General features: G+C 52.9%; 6 protein-coding genes across 6 annotated transcripts; 4 read left to right on the forward strand and 2 right to left on the reverse strand.

The window, feature by feature from the left end:
• An03g00640 (uncharacterized protein) lies at positions 1–1783 on the forward strand (the record flags this gene model as incomplete). Its single annotated transcript, XM_001389931.3, has 6 exons — positions 1–161; positions 234–641; positions 695–864; positions 923–1050; positions 1108–1222; positions 1278–1783. Coding segments are annotated over 6 exons (1488 nt in total), but the record flags the coding sequence as incomplete, so codon positions are not given.
• Positions 1784–2038: 255 nt separating this feature from the next.
• An03g00650 (uncharacterized protein) lies at positions 2039–8845 on the reverse strand (the record flags this gene model as incomplete). The annotated part of the gene is made up of 1 exon (XM_001389932.1): positions 2039–8845. The coding sequence occupies one exon, from the start codon at positions 8843–8845 to the stop codon at positions 2039–2041; it is 6807 nt and encodes a 2268-aa protein (XP_001389969.1).
• A 493-nt stretch (positions 8846–9338) lies between these two features.
• On the forward strand, positions 9339–10606 carry An03g00660 (uncharacterized protein; the record flags this gene model as incomplete). The annotated part of the gene is made up of 3 exons (XM_001389933.3): positions 9339–9473; positions 9559–10291; positions 10356–10606. 3 exons carry the CDS (start codon positions 9339–9341, stop codon positions 10604–10606), a joined length of 1119 nt encoding a protein of 372 aa, XP_001389970.1.
• Positions 10607–11523: 917 nt separating this feature from the next.
• On the reverse strand, positions 11524–12678 carry An03g00670 (uncharacterized protein; the record flags this gene model as incomplete). The annotated part of the gene is made up of 1 exon (XM_001389934.1): positions 11524–12678. The coding sequence occupies one exon, from the start codon at positions 12676–12678 to the stop codon at positions 11524–11526; it is 1155 nt and encodes a 384-aa protein (XP_001389971.1).
• Positions 12679–13500: 822 nt separating this feature from the next.
• Positions 13501–15338, forward strand: An03g00680 (uncharacterized protein; the record flags this gene model as incomplete). Its single annotated transcript, XM_059746865.1, has 2 exons — positions 13501–13696; positions 13867–15338. 2 exons carry the CDS (start codon positions 13501–13503, stop codon positions 15336–15338), a joined length of 1668 nt encoding a protein of 555 aa, XP_059600175.1.
• Positions 15339–15946: 608 nt separating this feature from the next.
• Positions 15947–16203, forward strand: An03g00690 (hypothetical protein; the record flags this gene model as incomplete). The annotated part of the gene is made up of 2 exons (XM_001389936.3): positions 15947–15952; positions 16036–16203. The coding sequence occupies 2 exons, from the start codon at positions 15947–15949 to the stop codon at positions 16201–16203; spliced, it is 174 nt and encodes a 57-aa protein (XP_001389973.1).
• Between the last annotated feature and the right edge of the window lie 973 nt (positions 16204–17176).

Here is a 17176-nt window from a genome sequence, read left to right on the forward strand (position 1 = left end):
ATCGAAGGTGAAAAGGGCATGGTCGCATCCACTCCCTCAGATTCGTCCCTAGCTGTTACCGATGAGGAATGGAGAACTGCAGCTCGCGCCCTCCGAACAGCCAGTTGGGGTACCGTCTTCTACTTGATTACCACCGACGTGCTAGGCTGGGCAAACGCACCGTAAGTAATTCTCAACCCGTCGAAACCAATGACCATCTCGCATAACATTAACCGGGTGGTTCTGTGATCTAGGTTCGTCTTTGCAAGTGTGGGATACGGTCCTGCCGTGGCTTTGTTCATTGTTTTTGGTTGCTTCGCCGGCTTCAGTGGCTGGATTCTGTGGAAGGTGTTTCTAGAACTCGACTCAACGCGCTACCCCTTGATCAACTTTGGTGACACCTACTATCGTGTTTTTGGAGCTTGGAGTCGTCATTTGGTCAACATCGGACAGTCGCTGCAGCTGCTGATGTCGGTGTCCGTGCTTGTTCTGGGTAACGGCCAGATCCTGTCGCAGCTGTCCAATGAAAGTATCTGTTTCGTGGCGTGCATGATTATCATGATGGTCATCGGCATGGTCTGTGGAAGCATTCGGTCCTTGCAGCGTCTCGGATGGCTGACCAACGCTGCCGTCTGGTTGAACATTGCGGACTTCATCATGATGTGAGTCGTCCGATTTGTACTCCCAAGGCGGGCATGTGCTAACGGCTAAATAGCATGGTCGCTGCTGGTGGCCACTTTGGTATCGACTATCAGGCCGTCATCTCATCCACCTTGATCCAGGTCGTCGAGCCCGTCAAGGTCTTCGCTGGGCCACCGCCCGACAAGTATCAGATTCAGGCGACAGGGTTCTCGGGACAATTCACTGGTGTCGACCAGATGGTTTGTGAGTGACCTTCGTTACACCCCCATATTTCCCAGTATATCGACTGACCCTGTCATAGACAGCTACGGTGGTGCTATTTTATTTGTTGCCTTCCTGGCTGAAATGCGCCATCCGTGGGACTTCTGGAAGGGATTGTTGTGCGCCCAGATGTTCATTTGTTTTGTCTACATCTTCTTCGGTGCCTTTGTAAGATCCTATATATGGAGTCTGTTGACAATACGTATCTGACTAACAGTATTACAGGTCTACAGCTTCTACGGCCAATACTCCATCTCCAACCTTTACAACGTGGTTGAGCCGAAAGGTCTACAAATGGCAGTAAATATAGTCTACTTTTTAACATCCATTATTGCCTGCAGTAAGTTCTAGTCTCCTTTCTCGTTGACTTTCATGTGCCTCGCTAACCAGGTCAGTTCTCTACTTCAATATCGGCATGAAGTCCATCTACCAACAGGTCTTTATGGAGCTTCTCAACTTCCCAGATATCTCCACCACCCGCGGCCGCATGCTCTGGTACGGTCTCGGCCCGATCTACTGGGTGATTGCGTTCGTCATCGCCGCTGCCGTGCCAAACTTTAGTGGAATTTCCAGCATGGTCGGCGCGGCCCTGATCCTCAACTTCACCTACACGCTCCCGGGTATTCTATACGTTGGTTTCCGATGCCAGAAGGATGCTGCGCTACCCGGAGAGGGGTATGATCCTGCGACCGGGGAGACGGTGCGCCATGATTCCGGCATGCAGCGGTATATCCGTGGGTTCAAGAAGCACTGGGTGCTGAATCTTTTCTGTATCTTCTACTTCTGTGGTGGATTGGCGTGTTCTGGTATGGGCATGTGGGCTGCCATTGAGAGTTTGATTGAGGTGTTTGGGCCCGGGGGTACGGTGGCTACGTCTTTTGGGTGTGCTGCACCTGTTTAGAGGGGAGATTAAAGGAGAGTGCACTGTGGAGTAGATGGGCACTCTTGATGAAACTGTCTATAATATTATTGTTAGTAGATGGTGATGATGGTATATATGCTCTCATCTCTGTATATGTCTGTGATGGTGTCATTATCATGTATGGTACGACATGGATGTGATTTTAATGTTAATGCTATGATCTTCTATCATTATTTCTAAATCCACTTATATCCTGTGTCTACGTTATCAACCGTTCTCCACTCATTTCCCCTCTTATTTGCCACTACCGGCTTCTTGCCATTCCACTTGCTGAATCGCCCTAGCCCGCGCTTGAGCAGAGCCAGCACTGACATCATTGCTCTGTACAGAGGCCTGCCCCCAGTCATCCTCGAACCGAATATCCGCCACAGTCTTAGCCGCATCATCCACCTCAACCAGCTGGCATAGTGCCTGCTCAAAATCCCGCAGAATTCTGTCCATGCGCGCGACGGGGACAAGACCCGAATCGAACTTAGTATCAGCATTGACATGCCCCCCGGGCGTCGTGGTGACCGCAAACCGGAACGGCACGTGAGTCGTCTTTCCAGACCAGACCTGCTTCAAACCGAGCTCCTCCCCGAGCTGCGCAGTGACAAAATTCGATCCAGCCATGATGGTCAAATGAATTGCTGCATCGCAAGCCGCTCGCGCATCGTCGCTGATCTCCCGGATCCGGTGCCAGCCGAGATGTTCGAATGGCCCCATCTCCGCGAGCCCTTGCTGCGCGGTCGATAACAGCTGCGAGATGGAGTAGCTAGGATCAACTGCGATGCGATGAGGTATGCGTGTCATTGCTGGTGCCACCATGTCTTCGATTCCTGGCAGGGTAAGATTGCGCCCGGTCCGAAACTGCGCAAAGACTACGTCTGGGGTGCCGAGGAGCCTGCTAAAGACGAGGGCCATGGCGACTTCTACCATGGTGGATAGAGTTATTCCGGACTGGCCGCCATTTCTCGGCTGTACGTCGAAGTCACGACACAGTTTGGTTTCCGGGTTGGGCTGATAGCCGTGAGGGACAGTGCAAAGGGTCGTGCTACCAGGCTGCTGTTTCTGCTGCTGAAAGCCGGACAATTGCGAGTGCCAGAAGGCTGTGGCTTTGGTGCTCATGTCGGATTGGAGTACGTGTTTGAGGAACTGGTTGAACTGCAGACCACGGATAGGTGGGCTGCCAGTGTGATATGCTCGCTCAACATCCTTGAAGGTCAGATCCAGAGAGACGCCATCGTATGAGGCGTGTGAACCGCTCCACACGAAGAACCGTCGGCTATCTCTACCGTTGTTCTCCTCCACGATGCAGAATCGGTTGAGGGCGTCGCCAAATCCCATACTTGCTTGCCGATCTCGCTCCAGGTAGCTCTCCAAGCATTTTTCGCGTTGCCAGCGGATGTTCTCTTTTATCACGGTCTGTGCATGGCCAGAGGTGCGACCCAGCAGCGAGGGGTCGATTTGGATAAGGCGAGTCCGCAGTAAGGGCCGAGCAGTGGCAACCGCATCCCAGGCGGCCATGAACCGGACAAGATCGATGCTTGGCGGGATAATAAAGACGCACTGTGCCTGGTACCGTGTCCACGGCGCTGCGAAGTAGTCTTGGACAGGTGTAGTAGGATACATGTCTTCAATCACACTTGTAGAAATGCCACACTGTGAAGCGGCCACAGCGAGTAGCTCAGTCTGTCTGTTGTGCGGTAATAATGCAAAGGGCTCCACGAGAGCAACGGCCTTCTGCTCGCAGGGAATCAGCGCCTCTGCCATATCGGACAGTACCGGAGATCTCAAAATTTGTTCCACAGTGAGAGACAGTCCCTCTTTGCGGGCGGCTGCCACTAATCTCATCGCGGTGATGGAGTCCCCACCAAGATGGAAGAAGTTGTCGTCGGAAGATACGTTCTTGGTTTCGAGTAGGCTCTGCCAGAGACCCCGTAGCTGTTGCTCCCGGGCTGTCATGGTGGTGAGAGATCGCTCACTTTGACTATGCCCCCGGAACAATGCCAGTTCCTGCTCTGACAGGCGGGACGCCAGCTGTCGGAGAAGTTTGCGGTCAACCTTGCCTGAGCCGGAGAGAGGGACCCGTCGCAAGGGTATAAACACCGTCGGGACCATGTAGCCTGGCAGGACGGCCCTGAGCTTGTTTTCTAATCCCTGGGTGAGTAGACTCAATTGGTTCAGTGCTTCTGCTGAGCTCGCGATAATATCTTGGGCATTATCATCCCCAACTTCGTTACCAATGTTGTCATGTTGATGTGGTACCAAGAAGGCCGCCAATGCGCTCTTCTTCTGCTCGAGCAGCTGGACGACATCCACCACGAGGTCAGTCACTGCGGCTCCGGCCAGAACATGCCGGAGGTTGTACTCAATCTCCCCAATTTCGACTCTCTGTCCCCGCAGCTTGACTTGGCCGTCCGCTCGGCCGATGAAACTGATCCGGCCATCGCTTGTATACCGCGCCAGATCTCCTGTCTTGTACAATCTTCGCGAAAAGCGGTTGTCGGGCATCCAGGGCGGGGCCATGATAAAGGAGGCCTGAGTCTTAAGATCATCGTTCAAGTAGCCTCGCGCCAGGATTGGACCCTCGATCAGAATCTCGCCAACCGCACCAATGGGAGCCAGGAAATTGGAATTGTCCACGTCGGCAATCCAGACCGCGGATCCGACTCCTCGGCCAATTACGCTTGGGTCGTCCGCCCTCTGGATGACCTCTGTTCCGATACTGTAGATGGAGCATTCAGCTGGGCCGTACATATTGATCAACTGCACATGGTCCGCCCATTGCTCGACCAGGTCCTTAGACATTGCCTCGCCCGCAGACACCAGGACCCTTAAGTCTGGCACTTGTGCTGGTTGGAGTTGGTTGATAACTGCGGCTGTCAGACTGGCATGGTTAGCTCCTAGTGATCGGATTGCACCAGGGAGATCATTCAGTCGGTCTGAGGCAGAAGGGATGCAAATGCAGCCGCCGTGAACCAGGGTGGCGAAGATATCACCAAACGAGATGTCGAATGTGTAGGCTGCAAATTGGAGGACGCGAGAGTGAGTCCCCAGCTTAATCGCGACTCCGTGCTCTCGCAGACTGGTGCAGACGGCCTTATGCTCAATCACGATTCCCTTGGGCTTGCCTGTCGAGCCGGAGGTGAAGACGACGAGGGCAGGATCGTGAGGTGCCGTTGACACGGGCGTCAGAGTATAGAGAGAAGATGAATCTTGTAGGTCCTGGAAGAGGCTAGAGTCCACAGTAATAGGGTTCGCTAACTCCATGGCAATAAATATTGCTGCGCTTTTCGTTGATGTGAGAACACATCTGGCACGAGGCTCGCCTAGATCATGCAAAATCGTTGCCAGTCGATGGGTAGGGTGCTCGGGATCAAGGCAAACCACTGCAGCACCTGCTTTCAGGGCAGCCAACATGGCGACAATTGTCCACTTGGATTTCTCAAAACATACCGGGACAACTACACCGGGTCCCACGGCATGCTGTTGGATGAGATGAGATGCCAGACTGGTTGTAAGCTCAGCAAGCTCTCCATAGCTCATCTCCCCATCCCAGGCGCAAATTGAGGGTGCCTCTGGCTGGGATTCACAGCGCCTATCAACGAGCTGGTGCAAACAGGCGTCGAATACCTCGGGCACCGTATCATTCCACTGCAGAACCTGGGCCATACCCGCCTTGCTAATACCGCAGACTTCCGCCACCCGGGTTGTTGGTTCTTCACGCGCGAGCAGCTGGAGCATATGCTCGAACTGATCGAGCAAGGTCTGGACCTGAGCGTGCTCTAATACACGATCGTCGTACATGGCGCGAATTTGAACTCGATTGGCCGCTTCAAGGGTACATTCAATGGTCAAAGCAAAGTCAAGGCGGACTGGCATGACCTTAGTGTCAGAGAGCAAGTTAGAGGACGTTTTCGACTGCTGCCCTGTCGACTGAATGACCAGCAAGCTGCGAAGGTTGCAGGTATCCCTGGTTTCAGGGTTGATGCGGCTGATCCGCTGCAGTCCAATATGTTGGTGTGGCAGCAGATCTAGGTACTCCTTCTGTATGCTCTGAAGCAGGTCAACAATGAGTTGATCTTTCTGGAACCCCACTCGGAATGGCACGGTCGATATTGTCGGCCCAACGAGGGACTCAATTCCAGGAAGCTGTGTTGTGCGGCCGCTAAGGGTCAGGCCCGTGACAACATCCGTGACATTGGAATAGCTTCCGACAAGCAAGGCCCATGCGGCCTTGATAATCGTTGCGGTGGTGATCCCGGACTCCTGTTTCCGGGGCAAGATTGTGGTTGCAAGATCCAGGTGCGCATTCCCCACAGCATGGTAATCATGCGACGGAAGTGATGGGAAATCGCACACCGCAGCGCCTGCGAGCTTTGCGGACCAGAAGGCTTTGGCTGCGTCAATGTCAATTGTCGACAGATGGTGGATAAAACTGTTAAACCCCCGGGTCTGCTCGACGATATCGTGTTGCTGCTCTTCCAGATATGCCTGCTGTACACGAGAGAGTACCAGCGGTAACGACCAGCCGTCCAGGATTGAGTGGTGAACTGTCCAAACGAAGTGATAACCTGAACTATCCGGAATATCACTGCAGGAGCGACGCCAGATTGCACATCGAGACATTGGCTGACCTGGGCGTAGTGAATTGTTCAGATCCTCCACAAGGAAGGACTGCAGCGAGACTTGGTCATCCATTTTGGTCCAGGGTATTTGCTCGTTGACGACGACTTGGAGCGTCCCTCGAGCATCATCGTTGACAAAGCGGGTTCGCAGGATAGGGTTCTGCAGGGCGACTATCTGCCAAGCGGCCTTGAACCGCTCCAGGTCGATTGACGCCGGAAGCGAGTGTACGAACTGCATGATATATGCGCTGGGAGACTTGATAGAGAGAGCCATGAGCGCCTCCTGGACGGGCGAGCATGGATAGATGTCCTCGATGAGACTCGGGTCGATTTGGCATTGATCACTAGCCAGCCGACAGACCTCCTTCACGCACTCACTTGACTCTAGGAGTGCAAAGGCAGGAATAGCTGAAATAGTGTCAGGAGCATCTCCTGAGTCAGTTTTTGCTATCGTTGCATGTGCTGCCATGTCGGACAGTACAGGGTGTGACAGGATTGTCTCCACTGTCAGAATAAGACCGGCGGACCGCGCCGCAGCCACCAGCCCAATGGCGAAGACTGAGTCACCCCCTAGCCATAGAAAATTATCCTGCACACTAATGCTTTCTGGCTCGGTATGAAAGAGGTTTGACCAGAGTGCCTGCAGCTGTCTTTCCGCCGGTGTGGCGGGCATGTGTGCCTGCTCGTCCGACATCGAGTCAGTGGTGGTACATGTAAATCCCGCTAGCTGACTCGCAGTCAGCTCTCCAGCAATGCTTCGCAGGCGTTTAAGATCTGTCTTCCCAGAAACCGAGAGTGGAAGTTGCTTCAAGGGCACATAGATCGATGGCACAGCGTAGGGCGGCAGAGCTCGTGTCATGCTTGAGATGATGTCCGTAACCAGAGTCGAAAATTGTTGTTGCTGAGCATCCGAGGTCATAATGACGGGAGAGCCACCTTCTTCTCTCTCCCAGTCGAGGTAGCCGACCTGGTTGATTGCGGTCTCTGAAGCCATGCGTAGGAAACCGACCAAGATAGGCCCTGCGTCGGTCTTGCCGGCAGGCGTGAGCACGTCGGCCACGGCCTCTGCGACCCCAATAGCGAGGCCAGTGAGGCAGCTCTGGAGCTGATACTCAACCTCACCCATTTCCAGCCGTTGCCCCCTAATCTTCACCTGATTATCACGACGTCCGACATAGCAGATGCTTCCTTCTGGGGTGTATTTGACCAAGTCACCGGTCCGATACATGCGCTCAGTCGATGTGTGCATCGACTCCGGCATCCATCGCGGACACGGGATAAAGGCCTGTTGCGTTTGGGCGTCATTGTGTAGATAACCACGGGCAAGGACGGGCCCATCGATGAGCAGCTCACCTACCGCGCCAATGGGCGCCAAGCGATCACAGTCGTCTTCGTCGACGATCCACGCGCGGCCGGTGATGGCCTGTCCGAGATTGCCACTCTCATATAGTGGCGTTGGCTCGCTGATAGCCAACGCCATGCACGCCACCGTGCATTCAGTCGGCCCATAGGCCAAAACCAATAGTCTCAGACTGGGCGCCCATTGGTCCACCAGATCGCGCGGCACACGCTCTCCACCAACAATTAAGGTATCCAACGTTTCCATAGATCCCGGATCGAGATTTCGAAGCAGCGAGGGCGTGAAGAAGGCGCTTGTCACTTTCATCTGATTCATGGCCTCGGGCAACCCGTTCATACGAGCCCAAGCGGATGGCACACAGAGACAGTCACCGTAGACGAGCGTGTTCATGATCTCAAGAATGCAGGCGTCGAAGGCGTATGATGCAAATTGGAGCATGCGCGGCTGTCTCGTGTCGAATCCCATGGCTTTTCCGCCTGCCAGGCTGCTGGTACACAGCTGGGCATGCTCGATCACCACCCCTTTCGGCTTTCCCGTGCTTCCCGAGGTAAAGATGGTGTAAGCTGCCGTGTCGGGGCTAACGACCGGTAAGTCCTCTGGGTCTTTCAGGTTGTTGAGCTGCTCGACAGCCACCTCAAATATTTCAGGAACGAGTTTTCGACAGGTTTCGGCGTACTTGGCCGACGTCAAGGCCAACCGGGATTGCGTTTGAACGAGCATGTCTGCGAGTCGATGCTTCGGCTGTGCAGGGTCCAGGGCAAGAAATGCTCCACCGGCTTGGAGAACGGCAAGCATAGAGACGATGGTCCAGCATGACTTGTCGAAATACAATGGGACGATCTCGTCGGGACCGATGCCGTGGTTCACCAGATATCCGGCCAGGCGCCGGACGAGCCTGTCTAGCTCGCCGTAGGTCAACTCGCCATCCCAAGCACTGATAGCCAGCGAGTGCGGCTGCGATGCCGCCCACCCCAAGATCAAACCATGGGCAGTCGCTCTGACCTCGGGAATGACGGGCTGACTCCAAGGCCATGTCTGGCAGGTTTCCTCGGTGTGGATTCGGTCAGACATGATAGAAAGTCAAATCCTAGGAGGCCTTGTTGGTATTTTCTCTGTGTATTGGGTATTCCAGGACCCTTTTAAACACTTAAAAGAAAGCCTGACCCCTCAGCCTTCAACAGTACTCCCAGGGAGGGGCTGAGACCTGAATGGAGAAATTGCAAAAGACAAAACAAATTAATTACATACCTTACCAACAGATACACACTGGTGCGGCTCGAGAGGCTTGGTTGCATGCAACTACGATCTTTCGCAAAACCTCAAAAGGCGATCTGGCAGACTAGGACATGCTGCATTAGCCATTTCTCTTCTCTCCACTGTGGCCTGATCTTTGCGAGCTGAGACTTCTCGTGGTCAAGAGCTGCCATCATGTAATATGCCGCATAGCCGGTCCCCCACCTCAGCTTTATAAAGGGAGTTTGACATCACCCTGAAGTATAAACCCCTCTATCCCCTGGTAGATTTCGATTAAACAAACTGCGAACAAGTAGCAGAATCCAACCTGATGGCGATCTTGACTGACACGAATACTCCGGCACGCCTCGCGGCCAAGGGAGCCCAGGGTGTGTACAAGGAACATCTGCCCATCTCCTACGACAAAGATGCCGAGGAGGGTCGGAAGGGATACCCCGCCGCCAAAGTGAGTCGAATTCATGCTGCCTTTTTTCATCTCTCCACTGAATGTGATGGCGACAACTATCTAACATCCTCAACCCTTTTCCTAGTATCCACACTACCTGCCCACCTGGGATCCTGCACAGAAATTTCCTCCCCTGGAGCCCTTTGAGCATCACGACCCCGGTCTCGATGCCGACCCGAGCTACTCGGAGCTGCTGCCCCCTGGGGTACAAGTCACTCACTTGACGCCGACCATTGGCACGGAGATCCGCGGCATACAGCTGAGCCAGCTCTCTGCTGCCGGTAAGGACCAGCTCGCGCGCTATGTGGCTGAACGCAAGGTAGTCGCTTTCCGAGCGCAGGACTTTGCCTCCTTGCCCATCGACAAGGCAGTCGATTTCGCACGCTACTTTGGACCGCTGCATATCCACCCAACTTCGGGCTCTCCCGAGGGTTTCCCCGAGGTCCATCTGGTGCACCGCGCGGCGGGAGATCGCAGTGCACAAGCCTACCTGCAGACGCGGACCACCTCGGTCGCCTGGCACTCGGATGTTTCTTACGAAGCCCAACCCCCTGGCACTACCTTTCTCTACATTCTCGAGAAACCCGAGGCGGGCGGAGATACCCTGTTTTCCGACACTGTTCAGGCCTATCGCCGCCTGAGTCCCGCCATCCAGGAACGCCTACACGGACTGGAGGTGGTGCACTCCGGCGTTGAACAGGCAAACACCAGTCTGTCTCGTGGAGGCATCCTACGCCGGGACCCCGTGGTTTCAACACATCCTATTGTGCGGACTCATCCGGTTACGGGAGAGAAGGCATTGTTCGTTAATCCACAGTGTGAGTTTCAATTCTACCTACTCACTTTCCTGAAGACACGTCATTAACCCGATGGATCACTTAGCTGGACGGGAAGTCGTGGGCCTCAAACAAGAGGAGAGCAGCATGCTACTCAAATTCCTCTACGACCACATTGCGTCGGGCGCGGATTTCCAGGTGCGTGTTCGTTGGGAGGAAAATAGCGTAGTCGTCTGGGACAATCGGGTTACCCAGCACACGGCACTGATTGATTGGTCGGATGGTCAAAGGCGTCATATTGCGCGGTTGGCACCCCTAGCGGAGAAGCCTTACGAGACTCCTTTTGCCGAGATCTAGGCCCGGCGAGGGGAGGGGAACCATGACTGGGCGTAATGTGATATTGTATCCAAATTGAGTTATATCACGAGGTAGAACCAACCCTTCCTCGGGATTATCATACATACTATGTCTCATGTTTCTCGCTTTCTTTCCCTCTTGTGTAGTCCACTGTAATTACCTGTATGAGTATTAAGATACCGATCGATTAGCTCAGAAAATGGCTTACTGGCTTACGTGAGAAACCCTAGCATAGACCAGCGGGACTTGACAATTATGAGGGGTTCAACTGGTTAGCCCCTTAAAATCTCGCAAGATACACCAAGTAATACATTAACCCTGTCATTCACAGCGGTCTCCACACGTAAAATCTGGTGTGGGCCACCGTCGGAGTCCCCGTAAGTGGACCAGGGTCTGGCTCGGGCATTGCTTAGTTCACTAAGCTTTCCTTGGCACTGCTCGGATTTTATTGGTCTTGCTCTGCTTTTTCTAGCGTCCATCAAGCCAGAAAGCCGTCGTGAGGGGTAAAGGGGCATTAGACCTAGTCGAGTAAGGTTCTATCCCACTAAACCTCTTCATTACCCACTCAGAACAGGTCTTCAAGCTTCTCCGGGGGGATCTAAGGTCTAAGGATTAAACCGCCGCTCTCCGAATGTAACATCCCACATACTAATGAGATTCTACTCCCGTGCATATGAGGGTTAAATTGGATGTGGGGATATACAGCAACCAAATCAGGCAATATTTTTGCTATTTCATAGCACGACACTGTGTAGTATCCTACGCAACATCTCCTCTCGCTTACTACCCCACTCCAAGGACTTTTATGATCAACACACTCGGCAGAGGCTGACTGAAACCTGCAGACACTAGAATACACAAACGGTCCAGCCCGGTCCATCATCCACCGAGTCTGCCTGCTACGCATTTTCTTCAGCTCATAGCGACGCAGTAAGCGCAAACCCCTGACTCTGTAGGCTCCCGATGCCTTTCTCTTCATCATCCAAGGCATTAAAGGCTAAAAGAATCTCCTCCTTGGATGCCCCCTCCGGCAGACTAAAAGATGACAGCGTCCGCCCCACGGCACGATAATCTGTCTTATTCAGCGTGCTGCAAGACAAGATCCATCCGCTTATGATAGGCGTGGGAACTCCCAATGCCTCGCCCAAGCTGGCGACCGGCACGCACCAGAACGGAATATCCTGGGAGACCTGACGCGCAAGCATGCTACCAGGCAGTCCAGGTCGTTTGTTGAGCTGCGCGTTGCTGGCGACAAAGCTGGCCAGGTCGGAACATTGAGCACCGTAGTCGGCGTTGAACATGTCCAGCACACTTTCCATTTCAGTGAAGCCGAGGGCAGCCGCCACCTGCAGCCGCTCCCTGTCGGCGGCGAGCATGAGGTCGCATACCTCGGGCGTCATGCAATCGCGGTAGAAGAACAGCCCCGTCTCCTGCCGGCGAATGGGCCCGATGTTGCACAACATAGTTGGCGGGTGGACCACGCCGTGGTTCGTGGACAGGTCCAGTTGCAGCGTGTTGGTATACCAGACCAGGGGCATGGAAAACAAAAGTCCGAGGTAATGGCGGGTCCGCTGATCCACTGGTCCCCCGAAACGCGCAATTTCCAACCTCTTCTTGATGCCATTGATTCGGATTTGCACTTCGCCGGCGTCGTTCAGCTGCGTGCGGGATGAGTATGGGGCCCGCGAGGTGGTCATCACTGCCTTGGCTTGGAGTCGAGCCGCCGCAATGGACGCGATGAAGTTACCCGTGATGAAGATGACGACATGCTGGCTAAGATTGTATTGCGCCAATGTGGCTATAATCTCATCATGCGCAGTAGACGGCACCGCAATCAGGATTACTCTGGTCGCTTGCAGGACGTCGGCCAGCTCTTGCGTGAGGCTAGGGTAGAACCGGCCGGTGATAGCCTCAGTGGCATCTAGATGGCCTTGTTCGGCCAGACGGTCGTAGACTCGGCGATGCCCAGGCGCTGCCCACAGGATGGCTTTTACGTTTCGACTTTCGAAATCGACGGCGAGCGCGCAGCCAGCGTGGCCGACGCCAATGATTCCAACTCTTGGTCTGTCCATGATGACTGGGAGCAGCGACTTTGCAACGATGCGATAACAAGAATTGTGTATCAAATTGAAGAAGTAGAGGTAAAGCTTTGCTATCTGAGACTATTCCCTAGGCGATGTGACCGAGGTGACGGCGCTCTTTTATAGACAGTACTGGCAGCCGAATTTGATGACTTCTTGGGAAGAGACCTGGTTTCCCGTCGAGACTATTTCTCTAGACGATTCGGGGCTGGTGCTCCGAGGCTCGACGGAGCTCGTTGAGGCCGTCCAGGTTGATCAGAGGTCAATATCGTCGGCTAAACTACGCATGCTTCTGTAGCTCAACTCAAGGCGCCAGTTACTTTGTGGTATACGTAAGGTCTGGACTTGGAGAGACATGAGGAATGAGACCCGCCGATGGTGTATGCTAGATCAGCAAATGACATTATCCGTATAGATCACGACTGCAATTGTCTATGGCATCCCATTCGGCGTTCTGCATAGGCGAGCTGCAGGGGTCCAGTCTTGAGCAGGTTGACAAAAGTACTTCTGGAGCCATGGTCTGTATATAACAGTTACCTGTAGAATCATACGAGATAACCGTAAGGTGGTAATTTGCAGATGTCAGTACCCTAACTTATTCCCCACCAAGATGGACTTCTATCAGTGGCCGAACCCGAGGACAGTGGTTAGCCTTATTCTCTAGAACAAAGGCAGGCCCAAAGGTACTCGAGCACTAAGTGACAGGGGTGCCCAGCCCAGTAGCTCTTATTCCCCTCCCTCTGAAACTGAGATTTCATTTTCCTTTCTGCTTCCATTCTCTGCCTTTGCTCTCTCCCCTCCATCGCCCCCATCATGGCTGATACACGAAAATTCAGTAAAGATGAGGATGAAAATCAAGTTCAGGATTCAATAGAGATTGTGACAGTGACAGAACCTTCCCCAGATACTGCGGTTGGAGAGACATCAGGCGGCTCTGATGAATCGGATCCAGAGCCATCAACGGCTCGCCTTGTGCTGGTTCTATTTGGTCTCTGGGTGAGCCACTTCTGTCCTCCCGCGCCTTTGATAGCGGTTTAATGTTCTAGGTTCTAATATTACACACTATAATTAGCTCGGAGTCTTGCTCAGTGCCCTAGGTATGTGCGCCCCTCCTATCCCGCATACTCCGTCGTCGACAGCGATCAACCCCCTTCCCCAATGGGTTCTGACACTTCAAAGACTCCACCATGCTTGCCACTATTATAGAAGACATTTGCGATGACTTCGATGCATTCTCTTCGTATTCCTGGATTGCTACCACCTATCCTATTGGACTCTCCATCTCGCAGCCATTTAGTGGACAGCTAACAAACCTCCTGGGCCGGCGATATGCCCTTGTACTTTGTCTCTCAGTATTGGCTGTGGGACAGCTGCTGTGCGGACTGGCACCCACGTTGTCGGTCTTTTTGCTAGGCCGAATCGTACAGGGTCTTGGCGCAGGCTGCATCGGCACCATCACAGCTTTTGTCGAAACCGACCTGGTGTCCATGAGGAAGCGAGCGCTGATTGAAGGCATTGGCAATATCACCTACGGTGTTACCTTGGCTCTGGGTGGCGTGTATGGGGGCGGCGTCTCCAACGCCATTGGATGGAAGTGGGCCTTTCGGATTCAAGTGCCATTTATAGTGCTTGACATTGCAATGGTCGCTTTCTACCTCAACATCCCTCAGGGTAAGAGCCGTCCGATCAGGCGCCCAGTCGATTATGTCGGTATGGTTGCACTTCTTGTTATCATCATCCTCTTCCAATTCGGCATGAACGCCGCCGGTTCGGTGTTTTCGTGGGATAGCGCGGCCGTGCTGTCGACCCTGATTCTTGCCGGAGTGGGGTTTCTTGGGTTTATTCTATGGGAACTCTACAAAGCCGAAAACCCTCACATTCCCATCCGAGCCTTGATGCAACGCACCGTGGCTGCCTCGCAACTGAGCTCGTTCTTCTCCAACTTCGGCAACACCAGCATCATGTACTACGTGCCCGTATATTTGGAGGTCCTTGGCCATTCCCCCGGCCAAAGTGGCCTGCGATTCGTCCCGCTGGCACTCTGCTTTGCGCTCGGCTCCTTCGCCGCCGGATTCTTCGTCAAGGCTACAGCAAAGTACTACTACATCAATTTCCCAGTTCAGGTTTGCTCTGTGCTCGGCGCAGTCATGCTCTGCACCATGACTCAGTCCACTCCCTCCTGGGCTCCCTTCGTCTATCTTGGCATCTACGGCGCTGGGTCCGGTGGCGCCTACGTGACCAGACTCATGGGTCTTCTTACCTCCACCGATAAGCAGCACCTGGCTGTGGTTCAATCATGTTCCTTCACCGTTCGTAACACTGGCACTACCATCGGCCAGACCATCTCGGCCACCATCTTTCAAAACTTATCGGTCAAGGCTATCAGTTCACTATTTCGCAATCAACCCGGTTTGGCCGACCGGATCTCGCATAACTATAGCAATTTAGACCTGTTAAGTGGCATAGAGAAAGAGACCGCTATCCGCATATACCTCCGAGCAGCGCGTGGCGTATTCTTTCTCGCCATGGCGGTTCTGGCTGCCGCTGCGGTATCTACCTTCGTTATGCAAAATAATGAGCTAGTCGATAGTCCCAAGGAGAAGGAGGAGACGAAGGAAGAGAAGGAGAAGGAAAAGAAGGCGGCGTCATAGGTAACTCAAGACAATCAGATTGATAAAAGAACCACAGAATAAAAGCAACATACTTGTAGTTAAAATGTGGAAAACCTGGTTTGTCGGAACTCTGTTTTTGCCATGATAGATGATTTGATTATGTTGGCGGGATTCAGAGGAGCTTAAAGATGGGAAAGAAAGCCGGTTTGGGAGTTTAGATTATTTTGATATGGAATAGTCCAGCTGTTTTTATACTTACCAAGTATTTAAACTGCAGGTATGCATAGGATAGATAAACATGAGGTGTTAAGTACAACCTGACCTAACTCATCAGGCCGCAATCTCACGCACTGGCTAGTAATTCATGAGCCAGTCCGACAGGGTGATGGCCTGCATGACGAAACAGAACCAGGTGATCTTACAGCCCCGCGCTCACCTTCTCCTACTTTAAAGCCTAGCTGCCACTTTGTTTTCCAGGTTTCAAAAATCAGTACCCAGGGACCTTCCCAAGACTACAAGAATCAGGTAGGTGATGGCCCATTTAACCTACGCTTTTATTCAGCAATTGATCCTTCTTTAGTGAGTACCCAGGTATATACAGAGATAAAAAAGTGTTATACTCTGGTTCTCGGCGCAGTCATCTCAGAATGCTGGTATGAATCTCTATGTTCTAAGCCTAAAGTCTCCCTCAAGAACCTACAAGAAGTCATGACCATGCTGATCATAATATACCTAGACGACACTTACTATCGCAGCCGGTATCTTTCCTGAAGCGGAGGATCTGGCTCCTATTCATGTTTTGGCGATGGACACAAGGGATCGCGATGGTGGCGGACGGATGAGGAAAGATAAAACTGGAAGCATTTTGACAAAGCCCGAGAAGAAGGATGCAGCTAGCCATTGAAGCTTCGTCGCGAGCAGAGTCTACATTCAACCAAGGAACTCCAGGATACGGGTAGGAGATCGGTTGTGGTCGGGAGGGTTCTAGTGAACCTAGCTACCGACAATATCACCTTTCTGTTTAAGATGATCCAGTGTAATATTCCACACTGTGTCGGTTTAGTAGACCAGAATCGAACATGTCGGACGCGACTCAAAAGAAAATTGTGCTGCCTATCCTGATTTGAACGGTCTCCTCGGAGTTACTCAAGTATCGTTTCTCTAGGGCCTCCACTGGAGCCTGGAAACGAGGGAATGGGCATGGATGTGATTTAGGGGCAGGTGAGCTGGCGTTTGAGTTGCCTTTTTGGGAGGGCAACAACACCCAGCTGGATGAGCAGCTTACAACGAACCGAGACTACACCGGGTATAGGTTAGACTAGTGTAGTGGGATCTTGGACGATGCACGACTAGACTTGAATATCACTGCATTACTAAGGGCCATGCTAATAGGACGGTCATGCTAGTGCAAGCACATAATCGGCCCCATAACGCAACTGCTATAGACTGTCTGGCTATGCGATTGCTGAACCCGGTTGACAACCCTGATATAAAGTATGCGGTAATTTGATACATTCACCATCAGCGTTGCATTATTTGCGGGTCTACGAGGGGGTAAACTCGAATCATCTGGATGCGCCCTTGTGATTCGTAAATGGCTGTCTGTGGCTTACGGCTAAGGGAGGGGGGGGGATTCTGAGACATACAGGCTTAGCGGTCCCTTATGCATTCCTAGTGCCCAAAAGGTTTCCAATACCGCCTGTACTGTGACGCCGGGGGTACGCGTAAGAATATTTTACCAGACACACTGACTACTCCCTTTTGGGGGTGGAAGAACAAAGAAGAAAATCGGAGGAACGGCCGGAGGAACGGCCCAAGTCTCAAGTGCCAGGATCATTGAGGGGTGCTCCGTACGGACTAGCAAAAAAGCCGGAAGG

The sequence above is a fragment of the Aspergillus niger genome (assembly GCF_000002855.4).
Source record: "Aspergillus niger supercontig An03".
Classification (NCBI taxonomy): Eukaryota; Fungi; Ascomycota; class Eurotiomycetes; order Eurotiales; family Aspergillaceae; genus Aspergillus; species Aspergillus niger.